Source organism: Lathyrus oleraceus, chromosome 3 (assembly GCF_024323335.1).
Source record: "Lathyrus oleraceus cultivar Zhongwan6 chromosome 3, CAAS_Psat_ZW6_1.0, whole genome shotgun sequence".
Lineage (NCBI taxonomy): Eukaryota > Viridiplantae > Streptophyta > Magnoliopsida > Fabales > Fabaceae > Lathyrus > Lathyrus oleraceus.
In genome coordinates, this window is record NC_066581.1 from 188,058,158 (window position 1) to 188,075,657 (window position 17,500).

At 33.5% G+C, this 17,500-nt stretch overlaps 1 protein-coding gene across 1 annotated transcript; it reads left to right on the forward strand.

The window, feature by feature from the left end:
* Positions 1 to 8,814: 8,814 nt before the first annotated feature.
* LOC127126160 (preprotein translocase subunit SCY2, chloroplastic) lies at positions 8,815 to 15,710 on the forward strand. The gene is made up of 13 exons (XM_051055041.1): positions 8,815 to 8,983; positions 9,098 to 9,544; positions 10,612 to 10,700; positions 10,967 to 11,046; positions 11,171 to 11,260; positions 11,762 to 11,853; positions 12,286 to 12,369; positions 13,049 to 13,190; positions 13,541 to 13,657; positions 13,813 to 13,942; positions 14,457 to 14,580; positions 14,687 to 14,793; positions 15,218 to 15,710. The coding sequence occupies exons 1-13, from the start codon at positions 8,908 to 8,910 to the stop codon at positions 15,305 to 15,307; spliced, it is 1,668 nt and encodes a 555-aa protein (XP_050910998.1). The 5' UTR covers positions 8,815 to 8,907; the 3' UTR covers positions 15,308 to 15,710.
* Positions 15,711 to 17,500: the final 1,790 nt, after the last annotated feature.

Consider the following 17,500-nt stretch of genomic DNA (forward strand, 5'->3'; position numbering starts at 1 on the left):
AAGTTTTTGAAATCGGGAGAAGTTTTGAAAATTGAAGAAGTGGGAAGGAGATGAAAAGACTATCCTAAAGCATAAAGTAAATGAAATGAAATAAAAGATCTCATTGTAAGGTAGCCCAAGAGAAAGCCTTTGTGTGTGCAAGTGTACTAACCACAAGATGGAGCAAGCATTTGACATTGATCAAAACAAGCATTAATTTCCCTTTGGATTAAGCCACAAGATGAATAAGCACATGATCAAACGAATATCAAAGGATCCAGATGAACAACAAGGCCACAAAGAAACACCTGAGTCTTGAATTGAAGATCAAAAGATCCAGAGGGATCACAAAGTCTCAAATACCACTCCAAGCAAGGGAAAGCACTAAGTCATAAGGTCCAAAATCCAAAATACTCCTAAAGCAAAGGATAGTAACACAGAGTCCATAAGATCAGATTAAATCTTTTTAAGGTTTTAGCCATTTTATCATGTTTTTGTTCTTTTGAAATAAGAAAACAAAACAAGCAAAAAGTAAAATGCAAGAATGTAAAATGACATGAATGTAAATGACATAAATGTAAATAGAATAAAGTAAATGTTAGGAGGTTATATGTAACAAGTTAGTGATCATGAGGCAAGCAATGTATGTGTCAATCATGTTAGAGTGTTGATACAGAATCAAACTCTTAAGGCATGAGACATAATTGTCTAAAACTCAAATAAGAAAGAAGAGAACAAAAGAAAAAATGAAAGCAAACTCAAGTATTTGACTTAGGATCCACTATGATACAAGTCAAGGGACCCAAACATATGGCACAACCTAGGGATCATTTATCACTAATTCAAATTGTCAAAAATATGATCAAATGATCACCTATCAACATATTGAATGGAGAAGATTGAATCAACCTAAGAGACCATTTATGGATGACTTGAAATTTAGAAGCATTGACCAACCAAGTCAATAACTCAAGCTCAAACATCAAGTTGCACAAAATTAATAAAAACAAGATTTAAAAATTGATTAAAGAAGGAAATTAAAGAGAAAATTCAAATCAAGCACCAAAACATTAAAGAAATGGTTGAGAAAATTATGAGAAGTCAAGAAAAATATGAATAATTAGATCTCAAATGTTGGATGCAAAAATATTTTAAAATGATCAAAGATAAAATGAAAAATGAAAACTAAATGAAAAATAAAGGAAAATATCAATCAAATGCAAAAATGATTTTAAAAACTATGTAAAATATATATGTGGTGTAAAATATTTTTAGGGATTTTCTGTAAAAAAATTAGAGCAAAAATGAATTAAAGATCATTAAAAACTAAATCAGAAAGTAAAAGGAAAAAGAAAAATGAAAAAAAAAAGTGTAAATAAAAGATGGCACCAACAACTACTTTTTAAAAAAAAATGCGTGGCAAGCTGCGATTGGCCATGTTTGAATGTTTGGCACCAAAATGCACGCATCAACTTCATCTTCAACCTTGAGTTGATTTTGCAAGCTTCATGAACTTGGAGCTTAAAGCTCAAACAACACGCGTTTAAGCATCCACATCCATCATCGTTCATGTCTCTTTGCTTCAGAGTCATTGATTGACTTTAAGCAAAGAGAATTTTTCCAAGAACACGAAGAACCCTAGTTCTTCAAAGTAAAATTAGATGACTAATATGAAATATAAATTCAAGGTAGTTGATGGGTTTTGGTCAGTGAATCAAGACGAACACACTGATAACTTGTTTTCTCAGAAATGTAACTCATATCTACCTTTCCAGTTGAAGCTTTAGAGGTCAACAAAGGTGGATTTAGAAGTCATGTTCCAATGAGTTTTAAGCCACGACAATGCTTCAGTCAGCTTCAGAAGGTGTCAATGAGTGATCGTGGGCAAAGATTCGAAGCTAAAAGAGCTTGAATCAAGGAAATGGTTAACTGGTATTTTTGAGGTGTCGGGTTCAAATGGTTTCGGGATTTCTTTGGCTATCAAAGCTCGAAAGTGAAGGTAACTACTTCCTATATAGGAAATTAAGTGAGATCATAGTACGTGTGAAATGGAGGCACATTCATGTGAATTAGGTCAAAATTTTGATGATTTACCAAGCGTGTGAGAGTGAGGGTGAAATGCATGAATTAGCACTTGAAATCCCTGACTCTTAATATAAAAGAGAAAATTCATAATCTAGGATGCTACTCAAAACACAACATGCAATTCCATAAATATTTTTCAAAATTTCGCAGCGGAACTCATAATACTTATAACATCAAATAATTATTTAAAGGAAAATACTCAAAAAAATAAACTCCAACATCAACTCAAACAAAAAAATACTCCCCATTTCCAATGTTACAGATTAAAGCATATATACCTACTAGATAGCGATAGGCGATAAAATAAATAAATAAAAGCTCAAAGACTATCTTCCAACTCACAAGCAACTACTCCTGTTGGATACCTGATTGTATATACTCCAAAGGAGCACAAACGCCACAACAAAAAAGGGGATGAGAATACACCTTACAAATGTTTATGGTGGAAATTAACAGTAGGATGGTAAACAATAACAATCACAAGTATATTATTCACACAAAAACACAATCGCAATTCAAATTGTAATACAAATGCTAATGCCACCAACTCATTCATCAATATGCATGTGGTACCGGGTTTTTGGGGTCAAAGGTTTGTTACTGATTGCCTATGTCTCTGGTTCCTCTTGAATTGTGTCCCCCTCTGGACATGAGACCGCCGTGGTTCCTCTCTGAACTTGGTCAACACTGGACTAAAATCCTATCTAACTCCAAAGTATATGCATGCATGATCATGTATAAAAGAAAGCATACAACTCAAACAATCATCACAAACCGTCATCAAAATCACCACCATTAAAATATCATATCAAAACATCATCATCAAATATGGTTTCACTCTTTAACCAAAAGATTTTCAATCACATGCCTCACTATAATCCCATCGGATTACTAATATCAAAATATTGTCAATCACATGCCTCACTTTAATCTCATCGGATTACTAATCTCAAAAATATAATTTTAAAATAATAATTATTCACCTAAAAGGAGTAAAGTTATATTATTATTCCACAACTCTAAAATTCATCAAAATTACTCAAAAAGTCTCGAAATTTTATTATATTATTTATAATTCAAAAGAGTTCTCAAAAAGCTCAACAACATCTCTCAACTCTCAAAATGACTCTAGAGTATCCAAAAGTACTATAAAATTCAAAAGCGTTCTATATCCGATCTTTGTCCCGACAACTACTCTGTATATATTTTAAAAGTTTAGGAAAAAAGGAGGTGTCTCCCGCTCTCGCAGGGGAAATGAGCGACACTCATTTACCTAATGTAAGTTCTAAATTAGTTTATAAACGGAATAGAAATTAACTCGCTTTATCCCATAATAAATATAAAAGTATATATTTGTATTTGTCCAACCTCCTAATTTTATACTTCAAATATCTAAAGAGACTATTTATTACCTCTTATCTCTTTGTACAATATGTAATGGTTTGCCGAAAAAGGGTGTACAAGATTGTGCACCCCTAAACCTCCCTTGAAGTACATTAGGTTGTTAGAGGTATTAATTTCAAACTACATGATTAACCTCCATAATTTTAATGTTACTAAAATATAATAATATCAAAATCAAGTATTTCCTGCAACATATCTCACAGCTTCCTTATATTTGTTCCACCAATTAGTTACCGCGCTTGACATCATATCAAACATTTCCTTAAACGGTTCTGGCACATGTTTCAAAGATTCTTTAAATAAAGTTTTCAAATATATAAGTGTTAAATTGCAAACCCAATATAAATTATAAAATTAGCATTAATTTATTGATCTTATGGTTGTACCTTTAACGACATCAAACACTAAAGAAACTACGGAATTTATTGAACCAATTAATAACTGAAGGATGAAACTTAAAGCATGTTGTTATGATCTTAGCAACTTGTTGAAATATTCCAAGTGAGCCTAAGATGTCATTGAGATGGTACACAAATTCAACAAATGCCAATGCTTAAAGAGATATCTCGTCGGCATCTGCTTCAGGTCTTACCATGGTCATTGAAGCTGAATTACCGTATCGACTTATATATGGAGCCTAGATAGTGTCCCAAATCGAGATTAAGGGAGCCAATTTGAGGGCAATCATCAAGTGGTTGGCTAGACTGAGAAACAAGAGTGGTGCAAGTGTTTGATTCCCTAGGAAATCCAACTGCGTGATGACAGTGTTGGCCTTCATATGTTGTCACAACAACAGGTGGGTTATCACAAGAGTGTTCGACCCTTTTCTTCACTGTGCGTTTACTATTTGTGCATCTATAATAGCTTCTGCAACAAGACAAATACCTGCATCAGAATAATGATCATAATGTTATCTACCAGAGTCATTGAACAAGTACTACTTCCAGTTTATTATAGAAGTTCAGTTCAAAAGACTCCTTTTTAATTGACGGCAACAATTAAATCATTATGCACTCAAAAATGGATGCTTCTAAACGTACTTTTCACAGAACTGTTTGAATTATGCACCCTTCACCATTTTTAAAGTAGACTTGATAGACTAAAGGGTTGTGTGAGGACCACTTATCTTTTTGTGTTGGTGTCGGTTGAAGCTATTTTTCCGACAATCTTGTGGCCAAATTTGTCATTGCCGACTTTACATTGTCGTTTACTTTTAATGAAGGCTCTTGTCGCCATAGTTGAATTCCTTCCATTCTAAGAGATATCATTTGAGTCCGAGACATATCGATTCCCACAACGATAAACACTCATCGCAACCGCTTACTTTCTGGAGTAGTGGTTGTGCGATTCGGTTAAGCATATGCAGTGATCGAATGTTGAACGTATGACTCGGCTCACACCTTGGCCAATCCGGCTTTTATTTTTCTGCAAAGCCCAACGTACAACATGGTCTACTGTTCCTCTATACGCTAGCAATGATAAATGATAAATAATGAAGCTGAAATTTGTCTCAATAACTGCGTCTTTAAAAAATTTCATAATCATCCATTCGGATGACAGAGATTTGATATGACCATCTCGATCAAAAATAGATATCTCGGTCGGTCTATGTGTGTCGGTCTAAGGTTTCTACATATCATCTTGACAAAAAATAGATCTCTCGGCTAAGTTAGAAATTCTGCTTTCACACCTCGACCAACCAAATAATTTATGGGATGTATGGATGGTATCTTCAAGCATAGAGAGGTTGCACCATCTACTTGTTCATCTGCTCCAATGCTTGAAGGAGGTCCAACCAATCAAATGCTTTATGATAACTTTGCCACATTGAAAACATCACCACTCAAGAGTTTCGTGAGATCCGTCTTGAGATAGCCTATCTTAAATGGAACCAAAACCAAAAGGAAAATGAAGAATAATTGGAGTAAGAAAATGACTAAAGTGGCTAATATGTCGTGTCTTATGTCTTCTATCTCACGTATTTATGTTATTTTCTAGTCTATGATTTTGTTTTCTTATTAGTTTCATGATTATGTTTTAAACTTTAATTAGTTTATTTATGTATTGCTCATGTTTTTTAATGATAAAACATGCTTGCTTTTGTTTTTAATATTATATTTGACATATATTATCTATGACTATTTACCATCCTATGTTATTTTCTATGCACATCTCTTTATTTGACACTTTTCTCTTCTTTTTGATAATGACAAAGGGGGATAAAAGTATGTTGTATTCTACTAACCTAAGCAAGAACAAAAGTCACTAAATTACAACATTGATCTACCAAGGGCGGAATATCATAGTAAAGGGGGAATATGTTGCTTAAGCACCAACTTTTAGCATTCAATAAGTTATGATTGTAGTGATCATAAAAAAAGGAGAGATTATGAAGACAAGTTTCCAACATTGTTTTATGTTCCGATGAAGGAAACATTGATCAAGATCAATTACATTATCAAAGAAGGAAAAAATTCTAAGTTCAAAGGAAAGTATGGTGACAAGACTTAGATCACAAGCAATCTTCAAGATATCATTAGACTTTATTGGATTAATCTCAAAAATAAGATACAAGTTACAATTAAGCTTCGTATATTACCTTATTACTCAAAACAATCATGCATCCTTCATCTCTAAGCATACAAACTCATTTTGAAACTTATTCATTTGAGAACATGTGGTTACAAACTGATATTTAGATTTCAATCAGTTGTAACCAGTTACACAAACATGTTGACTGGTTACAAAAACGAAAAACTCAGTATTTTTGGAAAGTATAGCAGCTATAACCGGTTAACAAAACTCTGTAACTAGTTACAACCGCATTTTTTTAAAATTCTTTTTCAGCTTCACCTGTAACCGGTTACGATAATTTGTTAACCGGTTACCACTAAAGTATTGACACTTTTTCATATTCAATCTAATTCCAATGATTTCCAAACTTCATCTCTCAATCACGACAATGATTCATGATAATGTACTCTTTCCAAAAGGTATAATTCAAGTATAAATATCTATGGATTCATATTTTCAAATTACACCTCTTTATAATAATTTAAATTCATATCTTTCTCAATTTTCATCTAAGTGCCTTAAGCCAAAAACTTAGTGGAACTTTCTGCATAAACTTTTATAGCATCATTAAAGTTTCATTGTCAAATTCTGAGCACTTAAGTAATATACTTTGTGAATTGTTTACTTGAAAGGGAAGATCAATTCTCATAATTGATACAAGTACAAAAACTTATTACTTATTCAAAATTATGTTTTGTTCACTAAGTGGTAGTGTTCATTGTACATAAGTGAAAATGATGTGTTTTCTCTTATTTGTTGTAAAATCAAAATGTGGTGTGTCTTTGTGATTGTGTTAGATAGTTAAGAGAGTCAAGTTGTTCTATTATAACATATATGACATTGTGAAATCTCTCACGGAGTGTGAGAGGATTGAAGTACTCTTGTTTAAAAAGAGGAACCATGATATATCTTTGTGTTATTTACTTTCTACACTTATTTTTCAGTATATTTACTTTTACATCAGTTCTGAAAAATTAAGAACATAATCTCTAACGATATCAATCGATAAAATTTAACTAGTACCAATTAATCTAATTCACCCTCTCTTAGATACATTTCATACTTATAGAAGGTTATGTTTTGAGCCATATAAGCCTTCAAGATCAAACTTCCATTTTAGTTCATAACCTCTAACATATTCTTCTCCATGTGAATCTTGTAATTCTTCTCAAGCAATTGACCAATGCTTAGAAGATTAAATTTGATTCCAGGGATATAAAATACGTCTTTGATCAATGAATGCGTACCATACCTTCTCTTGATTGATACATCACCAATCCCTTCCGTCACTAGGATGGTATCATCCATAAACTTCACATTGTTCTTCATGGCATAATTGATTATCACAAACCAATCATTCATTCCCGTTATGTGAGTCGAACGTCCGGAGTCAAAATACCATTGATTACTGCACTCTACAACATCCTCTACAGTCACCGTGGCATTTTCAATTGGTGGTAACCGTTTACACTTTACCATTTCAATTTTCTATGATCCGTTACAGTTGCCCGAGAACTGATTACTGTTGCATTCACCTTTTCTGATCATCACCAAGAGTGTATTTTCATCATCATACTCTTGTCTTACAACTCTAGCTTCATCTTCTTAAGGTTCTTTCTTATTAGAAATGCACTCACTAGCAAAACGTTCAAACTTTTGACAACTATAGCACGACACATTGTTTTTGTCACCATTATTTCTTCTACCTCATCCTCTATTGTTGCCACCTCTATAGTTGTTTGATCCACCACCTATATTCCTACCATTTTCACCCTTTTGGAATGTTGAATTCTTGGAATTTTAGGATTCTCTTCTACAAAAATTGTGAAAGTCCCATCTACCTTTGTTCATGTGCCACTTTTCCTTTGCCTTCTTGTCTCTTTCATTAAAACGGGGTCGCAAAACAATCACCCCCTTTTGCCATATTAACATTCCTCTCATTCATTATCTTCTCATGAGTCTCAAGAGAGCTCTACAACTCCTCCTTACTTACTGTTGTAAAATCCTTCAATTCTTCGATTGCTACCACTACGTTATCAAATCTCGATGTTAAAGAAGCAAGAGTTACCAACCACATATTGCTATGTGATTGTCTCTTCACACGCTTTCATTTGGTTCGCCAATCTTGCGATTCTCATATGAATTCACTAATAGTTTCCTTTTCTTCCATATGAATTAACTCTAGTTGTCTTTTGTGAGCTCATGACCTTTGCCTTATCAGCTACTACTGCATAACTTTTCTCCAAGATTTTCCAAGTTTTCTTTAAGGTTGTGCAATCACCAACCATCTCAAAATTAACTGCATTAACACATTGATGAATCATATATAACACTTTTTGCACCTTCTATAAGAGGAGTAACATTGTTATTGATCACTTCAAGAACATATTGACAACCAAACAACATTTTCATGTGTTTGCATCACTTGTCATAATTCTTCACATCGAGAATTAGGAAGTTACTACAACCAATCAAATAATTAAAAAATTAAAAAATATAAAGCTAGTAACCGATTACATCAAACTTATAATATGTATTTACAATCCTTATGCCGATAATCGGTTACATCCCCTATTACAGCTAATTCATTTTTATCAATTTTAAATTATCTTTTTCACTGAACATTTAAATCTGTTTTATTAAAAGTCCTATGTATATTCATTTAAATATAAATTTAATTTAATTTAATAAATATAACTTATTTCATTTTTAAGGTAAGATACATTTATTTATTAATGAAATGGAGTATTTCTTAAACTCTATTTCTCTCTTTAAAAAGAAGATGTGATATATAAACTAATAAACACAGTCCGTTTTGGTCTCGATACTTTCAGCGTCACTCTATCGCTGCTGTGAAGTCCAACCATGGAAGCAACGCGATTCTCTCTCTATCACTTCCATCCTCACAACTTCCGTCCCAAACCCACCGCACTTCTCTCAGGTAACCTCACTTTTCCAACTATCTCGCTTCCCATAAAACACCAAAAGCGAAAATAAACCATTTCTATCAAACATTACTCGTGCAATTTCCATTAAACCACATCTTCTATCGCAGGAAGAAGACACGCAGAAACTAGGGTTTCACTTTTCACAAGAAATTCACATTCGCTTAACCGGAGAATTTCCGTTAACTTCTCTGACCGACTCCGAAGTGATTATATCCGTTCTGAGACGCCGCTTTTGAGTGAAGAAGGTGTTCCGGAGAGTACTCGCAGTGATGATGTTGAAACAATTGTTGGTTCTTCTGGCGGTGATAACTCGTTAATAACCTTAGAGTTGAAACCTAGAGCGTTTAAAAATAGGTTTCTGAACTTTGTGCGTTTTGGTTCTGTTATTAATGGTGCTGCTGAGGCGTTTTTTAAGAGCGAGATTCGGAGGAGGTTGTTTGTTACTGCTGTGTTGATTGTGATTAGTCGTGTTGGTTATTTTATTCCTCTTCCTGGATTTGACAGAAGGTTGATACCAAAGGATTATATGAGCTTTGTCTCTGGTTCATCTGTTGGTAAGTTACATACATACATTGGTTTTGTTTCCCTTTTTTGAGTTCTCATTGCAAATTGAATGGTATTCATGTTAAAAATTGTGCGAAACTCGAAAAAGCAACTATTGAATTTAAAGAAATCACTAGAAGAAATGTTTGCCAGCGCTTAGTGACTTTGGAAATTAGGTGTAAGGTCATGGTAGTTTGTGAATGTGAAGTGGACTAGAAAAATTGAACCACGAGATTGCAAGCAATATCCACTCTTTCTAACACTCCTTTTCATGATTGATTCACGCGAGCCCATCACCTATGAAGTACAAACATAGATGCCGAGACCATACACAGCATTAATGACACTAGTACTTACTAACTTGAAAGAAACGAAAGTGATTTAATGTAACTGTCGGACACTAGATCCACATTTGGTATGAAGTATGGATGCTACATAGCCCATCACTTCCGGAATGAGTCCCGTTATAAGGGGAATGAAATCCACATAAATTAGCAAAACCTATGTGAATTTCTGGAAATAAAGAGTTATCGATAGCGGCGCTATCCTGGGATAGCGGCCCGGAGCGGTGACCCTCCGCTATTTGATGTTTAGCGGCCGCTATTTGATGTTTAGCGAGTAGCAGGAGCGGGGGCGCTTCCCGGCCCGAGCGGGTTTGAACTGTTTTGAATGCGAAAACCCAGATTTACCCTTAAAATAAATAAATCTGGTTTGATTTTACATTTGTTTTTCATTACCACTATTTTTTTAAAAGTAATAGTCATTTAATAACTTTATTCCTCTTCCTCTTTTATTTGTTTGGTTTTACATTAAATATATTTTTTATAAACTATTCATATAATTAGTCTACAAAATAGTCAAATAGCGGTTATCCCACTATCCTATTTTTGGGGTCGGCCTCCGTTCTGTTATCTGGAATTAATAACTCTGGAAATAATAGAAATTGTTGGAAAGAGTAGTTTGGTAGCGCCTCTCTTTGAACTGGTGTTCAACAGCTGTTAAGTCCATTTTTTTCATGGATATTTTTCCTGAGTTTATACACATACATGTGAACAGTCATTCATGTAGCTTCTGGCAGATGAACTTGGTGACTTCTCCTCTGAGCTCAAGCTGTCTCTTTTCCAACTTGGAATCAGTCCTCAAATAATAGCATCCATTATTATGCAGGTAAACCCTTTCGTTCATTGTGTTTGTTAGACAGACAATTGCCACTAAAGTTATTTTCTTTTTCTGCCTGTCATTTTGAAGGCCAAAGGATGTTTAGATTCCTTTAGTTATGTATGATTTTCAATTTTTTTGTCTATTGATTAAGCATCAATATAAAATAGGTTACTATCATATGGAGAACAGTGGTGTTCATCTTTCTTGTATATGCTTGTTTTCTTTCAAAATTTTGGCCTTTTATGAGCTTTATACAAGATATTCATGTGCAGGTATTCTGTCATGTTGTTCCTTCTCTAGTAAAGTTGCGGAAAGAAGGTTTGGATGGGAATGAGAAGATTAAGAGTTATATGTGGGTCTATTTATCCATCTCAGACCGTGAGCTTATATCTGGCTGCACATTGCTTTTGTAATTCTATTACAAGATTCATGATGTAAAGAATCTCGATTATTGAACTGTTCATATGTTCTTGTAGTTGGTGGCTGTCGCTGGGCTTTGCAATTGTGGAAGCTCTAATAGTTTCTTGCTACTCACTTCCATACTCAATTTACGCCGCTAGTTATAGGTATTCTTCAAAATACTATTATTCAAACATTATTTAAGTAATCCAACTACAAACACAGAATTTAACTATCAATATGAAAAATTGATAACATGAGTAAGCCACTAAGGTTAAAAAGATGGTTTTCTATAATACCGTATTTCCAACAGATGTATTTAGGCAGTCTTATTAATTGTCGGGTATAGCAGGGACATTGGTCTTTGTTAACATTAGAAATTGCTATGCCGAATTTCATTTCCTTGTTTTATGTTTTATAATGACGTGGATCTCATTCTCTTTGCTTGTTTATCATTCTTTTTCTTAACTCTAAATATAGTGGAAGAACTCTAGAAATTGCTATCCCGAATTTCATTTCCTTGTTTTATGTTTTATATTGACGTGGATCTCATTCTCTTTGCTTGTTTATCATTCTTTTCCTTAACTCTAAATATAGTGGAAGAACTCTTGGCCTGAACTCTTTCTGTTTGATATTTTTATCTTGCTAAACATTTGGTGCTTTTGCAGGTTTAAACATGTAATGCTGACAACTTTTTTTTTGGTTTGTGGTGCAATGACTATTACATGGATATGTGATACCATATCAGAATCTGGATTTGGTATTTTTCTTACCTCAAACTTTGATTTTATCATACTCAATTGGAGTTAGATTTTAAAAGATGATAACAAGAGTTTATGATGAGAAAACTTATGGATAAACATGAACTTTGTCTGTCTAAAAGTGTACACGTTCCTCACTAACACAGAGTCATATGCAACCTTAAACCATAAATGATAAACAAATGGCTTTTTACGGAGTTGCTTTTGCGATTTTTCCTTAGTTAGTCTGCAATTTCCGTGAAAGGTTGTATCAATTCTTTTCAAAATGCTGTCTCTCTGCCATGTTGCAAAAGGATAGAAAGACATTGATTATTCTCTATTCTTAAATCAGTTGTGTCATTTCAATTGAAAGACACACCAGTGACAGACTTTGGATGTTTGATTTTATCATTATAAATTCATTTTCTTGTGACTGATATTGCCTTCTTCAGGTCAAGGTTCATCTCTTATTATATGTGTTGGAATACTGATTGGGTATATGGAGACATTACACAAAATGCTTACCCAGCTTTCAGGTACATGACTGGATACAAACAAAGGCTTTGGGAATTTGATCTGATCTCCCTTTCCGTTATCTCTAGCTTAAATTTCAACGTATGGAAGTAATGTGTCTGCTATCTTGAAGATTGTGTTTCCAGGCTCCATTAAAATTAGTCTTTTTAGTTTTCTTTCTAGATGCATGATCAATTATTTATTTTTCTTGGAAGATGATACTATCTATCTAATTTCCCACAAAAAATGAAAAATGAATTCAAAGGATTAGGGAATAAATACTTTTGAGAAACATAAGCTTTCCCAACTGGTTTGACTAGCTTACTATTGCGAGTTTACATTTTTAACTTGCTTAAAGCTCCAATTTAGCTTGGTCTGTAGAAGCATCTATACTTGTGTTTTTGTCACACGGGACAAATTATAACTTTTTGGTTCCAGCCTTTTAAATGGAACTAAAATGTACCACTTGAGACCTTTTGTTAAGTTTTGTTCTATTTTTAATATACACCAAACGTAGAATAGAACTTGTACGTTTTGTTCTTTCTTGTTCTAACTTGTCTACCAAACACCACCTTAGAATAATGTTACAACTTACAAGGATGGTATACAACTATAATCAGGTCAAAATATCTAAAGTTATACTATTATATTTATATCATTGATTCATTCAACTGTATTGATTCATTTTTCTTGATATTTCAGCGAGTGCTGTTAGTTGGTGGCCGTATGTGCTTGCAGTATTGGGCCTCTTCACAATAGTCACTATGTGGGCAGTTGTAGTTACTGAAGGTTGCAGGAAAGTAAAGCTTCAGTACTATGGTTTTAAACTTGCTTCTGCTGCAAGGTAATGCCATTGAAGTTGTCCAGACAGTTGAACCTTGTTATCCTCATTGAAAGTTAGATGTTACTGGAGTTACGATTTTCTCTCGCCCATAAATTTTTTAACTTATGTTTTCTAACAAGGTAGTTCATGATGAAAGTTGATCTATACTGAAAATTGTAGATTCTGTTTTCATGTGTGCCTTCTTTGGCTTTAATGTTAACTTATATTCTACTTGGCCCATATATTTAATAGAATTCACTGTCCTTGTTTATTATGACAGACAATTTATATCTCTTTTGATCGAATTATATTTTAATCTTGAGTGTACTGAGCCCGATAAAGAGACTTTCTTGCCTCACAATTTGGAACAGGGAGCAATCGCCTATAACGGAAGTGGAACCCTATATTCCTTTCAATATTAATCCAGCAGGGATGCAACCTGTTCTTACCACCTCTTACCTCTTGGCCTTTCCAAGCATTGTCGCTAGGTTTGTGCGTTGCCTTTTGCATTTCAACTTCCACTCTCTTTGCTTACTAGGAGGAAACATGTTTTTCTGTTGCTAGTCTGGTGTTGTTAAAAAATGAAGTTTCCTTTACTGCTTTAATGTGAAGTGCAATTTCTAAAATTGATATTGATTGTCAGTTTGCTTCAGTCACCTTTTTGGGAGCGTGTGAAGGAAATGTTGAATCCCGACTCTTCTGTTGGCGCTGAACCGTGGGTCTACTATTCCATATATGCATTCTTTGTCTTCCTTTTCAATATATTTGACATTGTAAGTTTCTTTTGCCAACCATTATATGACTGAACATTGTACTTGATATAAAGAGTTTGTAGTTTGCTTTATTTAGTTTCATATTGATATAAGTTATTGGTTTTCACAAAAGTATCTGAAAAAGATAGTAGATGGATAAAACTTGAGGCTGCTATAACACTTCGTCTGAAATGTAAACAGTGAAGCAGATACTAATACGAGTTTTAACAAAGTTTGCATGATATCCCAAAATGTTTGTTATTTGGTACTATTGTAGGTTGAATTAGATGCCAATTTAGGATTATGGAAAAAGATGCCAAATTTGTTACTTATTGCAATGATCTGAATTTTGAGCTGCTTATCCTGGTTGTTAATTTTCAGCACAATTAAAATACATGTTTCATGTTTGTAAATTATCTTGAATTCATAGTTTGATGCAGCTCCAAGTCATTTCAGTACTTTGTTAAAATATCAGTAATTCATAACTACTTATATTTATATCGTAAAAGGCTTTTTATATGTGGATTTTGCACAGGCTAACTTGCCAAAGGAAATTGCTGATTACTTGAATAAGATGGGTGCAAGGATACCTAATGTTAAGCCTGGGAAGGCTACGATAGAATACCTCTCAAAGGTTCAGGCATCCACACGATTTTGGGGTCTGTATGGCTGATGGCTTCAGTTTTAGTCTCATTCTGATGTTTAGTGAATATAATATTTTCCTGTTATGTGATTTTCATCCGCTACCTAATGAAAATTTTGCAGGGGGCCTACTGTTAAGTGTTTTGGCTACTACTTCAAGTGTTCTCGATCACTATTTACGGCGTAGAAATGCTGGTTTTGCTATTGGTTTTACATCAATTCTAATTATTGTAAGTGCAGTTAGGGTTTCTGTTATATAACTCTACTTTGCATGTGAACTTAGTGGTCATACACAGTCAGGCAAGAAATTAACACCAGCTTCATTTATCTGGCCTGCACTGCTTTCAAAGCAATTTCAATTTGGTCGCGTAGTGTTGATCTGTTATGTTGAGTAATTTCTCATGCATCTCACTTGTACCCTCTGGTAGTACTGTAGTTTTTTTTATCCTCTCTATTGTTTTCATCACCCAAAATACTTCTTGGTTCTTGGTTATTAAGATGATTTTTTAAACTCGTTCCCCTCTACAGAAAATAATGGGTTTGGTACGAATAGTATATATTTATACATTTGGAATGTACTTTCTTTCACCACACACTATCAAGTGCTTTGTTTAATACAGTTTCACTGAGTACCCCTTGGTTTTATTGGTCCAGGTTGGTTCCATTATTGAACTTAGAAGATCGTATCAAGCATATAACGTGATGCCAGGATTAAGCAATGCTTTGAAGCGTTATGGTGTATAAACTTCTGAAAAGCCATGATGCCATTCATGCTTTCATCAGCATCAGTAAGTAGTAACAAATATCCGTCTACAGATTTTCCAATGTAATTGATCAGGGCTGCCTAATATTTCCAAGAAACTTATTTTTTGTTTGTTGGAGAATTAAGTCTGGTTTGTGGGTATTGGAGTATTGAGGTCCGTTAGCATAGCTATTAATGTATGATGTGCTAAATGCTACCTGTGAGTGCGTGCAAGTTATTGATTCAGAAGTCTCATTTTCTGATTTCTTTACGGAAGGAAATTATTTTGATGATTTTAGGGGAAGTATTTAGTTAGGTTATAGTTGTAGCCGCAGCTAATATTTGTACATGAAATTTTGTTATAGACGTGTAATGTAAAAACAAGGTAATATAGGAGGTTAAACACATTAAAGTGGCCATTTATCACTCCAGAAAAGTGCCTTGGTGGTAGGCATTAGTTGTATTGCAAGTTTCAGCTAGAGAAAGAACTTGCCACTTGCTTTTTAAGTTGTATGTTATCTGCCTGTATAGTGATTGATAATTGAACTTTATTTGAATGTTATGTATCAATAAAAACTGTATTTGTACCATGAGTAAAAAAGATAGGGAAATCACATTAATACAACTCCTAGCTCAAAGTAAAAAAGATATCATGATTCAAAATTCATTTGCTCAGTCCCTTTAACATGTCAACCTTTGCATATTGACCATGCAATGGACTTTTCGTACATGAAAAAGATGACCAGTTTTTGTCTACGCATAATTAAATAATTTAAGAATTTGAGTTAAGACAACACCTTGATTTTACAACATGGCTGGCAGAATTCAAAAAATAACCCTCAAATTTAGATACATTTAGTACACAACAAGCCTTTTCTAGAATACACCATAGCTAGAGATAATTTTTTTTTTGGACTTTAGAATCCGTATAGAATGATGAGATTGAATTCTGAATGTACCAGACAATTTTAAAAATATTGTGGATTTCAATGTTTGAAGATTTATTGAGATTGAAATTCGAACATGTGGATTCCAATGTCTGAAGACTTATGGAGATTGAAATTCGAACAACGCAAACAAAGCAAAATCGGAGAACTAGAGGGCTTTTTATATTAGAGGGCTTTTTATCATCTGTGTTTTTAAAGTTTGTTCTCTCATTTGTTAAGTATTCTCATAGTTTCTATCCATTGCATTGAAGTTTAACATGTTTTGTTCTCTCATTTGTTAAGTATTCTCATAGTTTCTATCCATTGTATTGAAGCTTAACACGTTTCTACTCTAATGCATTGCACGTATATGAAATTCTACTCCATTACAAGCACATAATCAAACCAAACCAAAATATATATAACATGTAATTATGTATTTTGTTCTCAAGACCAAGGGTTCTAATATTAAAATTTGAATTGCACTAGAAATACGAAGCAGATATAGAACATGCATAAGCTCTAGTGTTCAAAATTTTAAAGCAAGATAGTTCAAAACAAACAAAATGAATATATATATATATATATATATATATATATATATATATATATATATATATATATATATATATATATATATATATATATATATATATATATATATATATATATTCATTTTGTTTGTTTTGAACTATCTTGCTTTAAAATTTTGAACACTAGAGCTTATGCATGTTCTATTTCTGCTTCGTGTTTCTAGTGCAATTCAAATTTTGATATTAGAACTCTTGGTCTTGAGAACAAAATACAAAATTACATGTTATATATATATTTTGGTTTGGTTTGATTATGTGTTTGTTCTGCTTCATTGTTTTTGTTTCTGTACACTGTTATGACATGTTTTTGTGCTTGTTTAATTGTATACAAAAATATCTGACAACCTAGAAAGATGAGATATTGTAGAGTAACTCAACATGCTTATGTTCGTAGGGAGAAAGCTAAAGTTTCACGACCTGTAGTTGGAGAGAATTCGTTTGGTGGTGAGGGAACGTCTTCCCAGGTTCATATGTCTCAAAGATCGTCTTCCCAAATTCATGTGTCCCATGCTGCCCTAGAAACCCTCGCACTTGATGATGTATTTTTCCTCCTACATCTTTCGATCATGAGAAAGTTATTAAACTACTCCAAAACCACTAAATCCGAGGCATTAGACATGATGGTGACTTATTTGGTAGTCGACCCAGGAAAAATCCAACATGAGATAGATGACAC

Bases quoted from the DNA above. Each gene is read 5' to 3' on its own strand.
- LOC127126160 (XM_051055041.1), top strand. From the start codon at position 8,908: ATGGAAGCAACGCGATTCTCTCTCTATCACTTCCATCCTCACAACTTC. The intron at 13,943-14,456 runs GTAAGTTTCTTT...GATTTTGCACAG, and splicing joins TTTTCAATATATTTGACATT to GCTAACTTGCCAAAGGAAAT. The intron at 14,581-14,686 runs GTCTGTATGGCT...AAAATTTTGCAG, and splicing joins GGCATCCACACGATTTTGGG to GGGGCCTACTGTTAAGTGTT.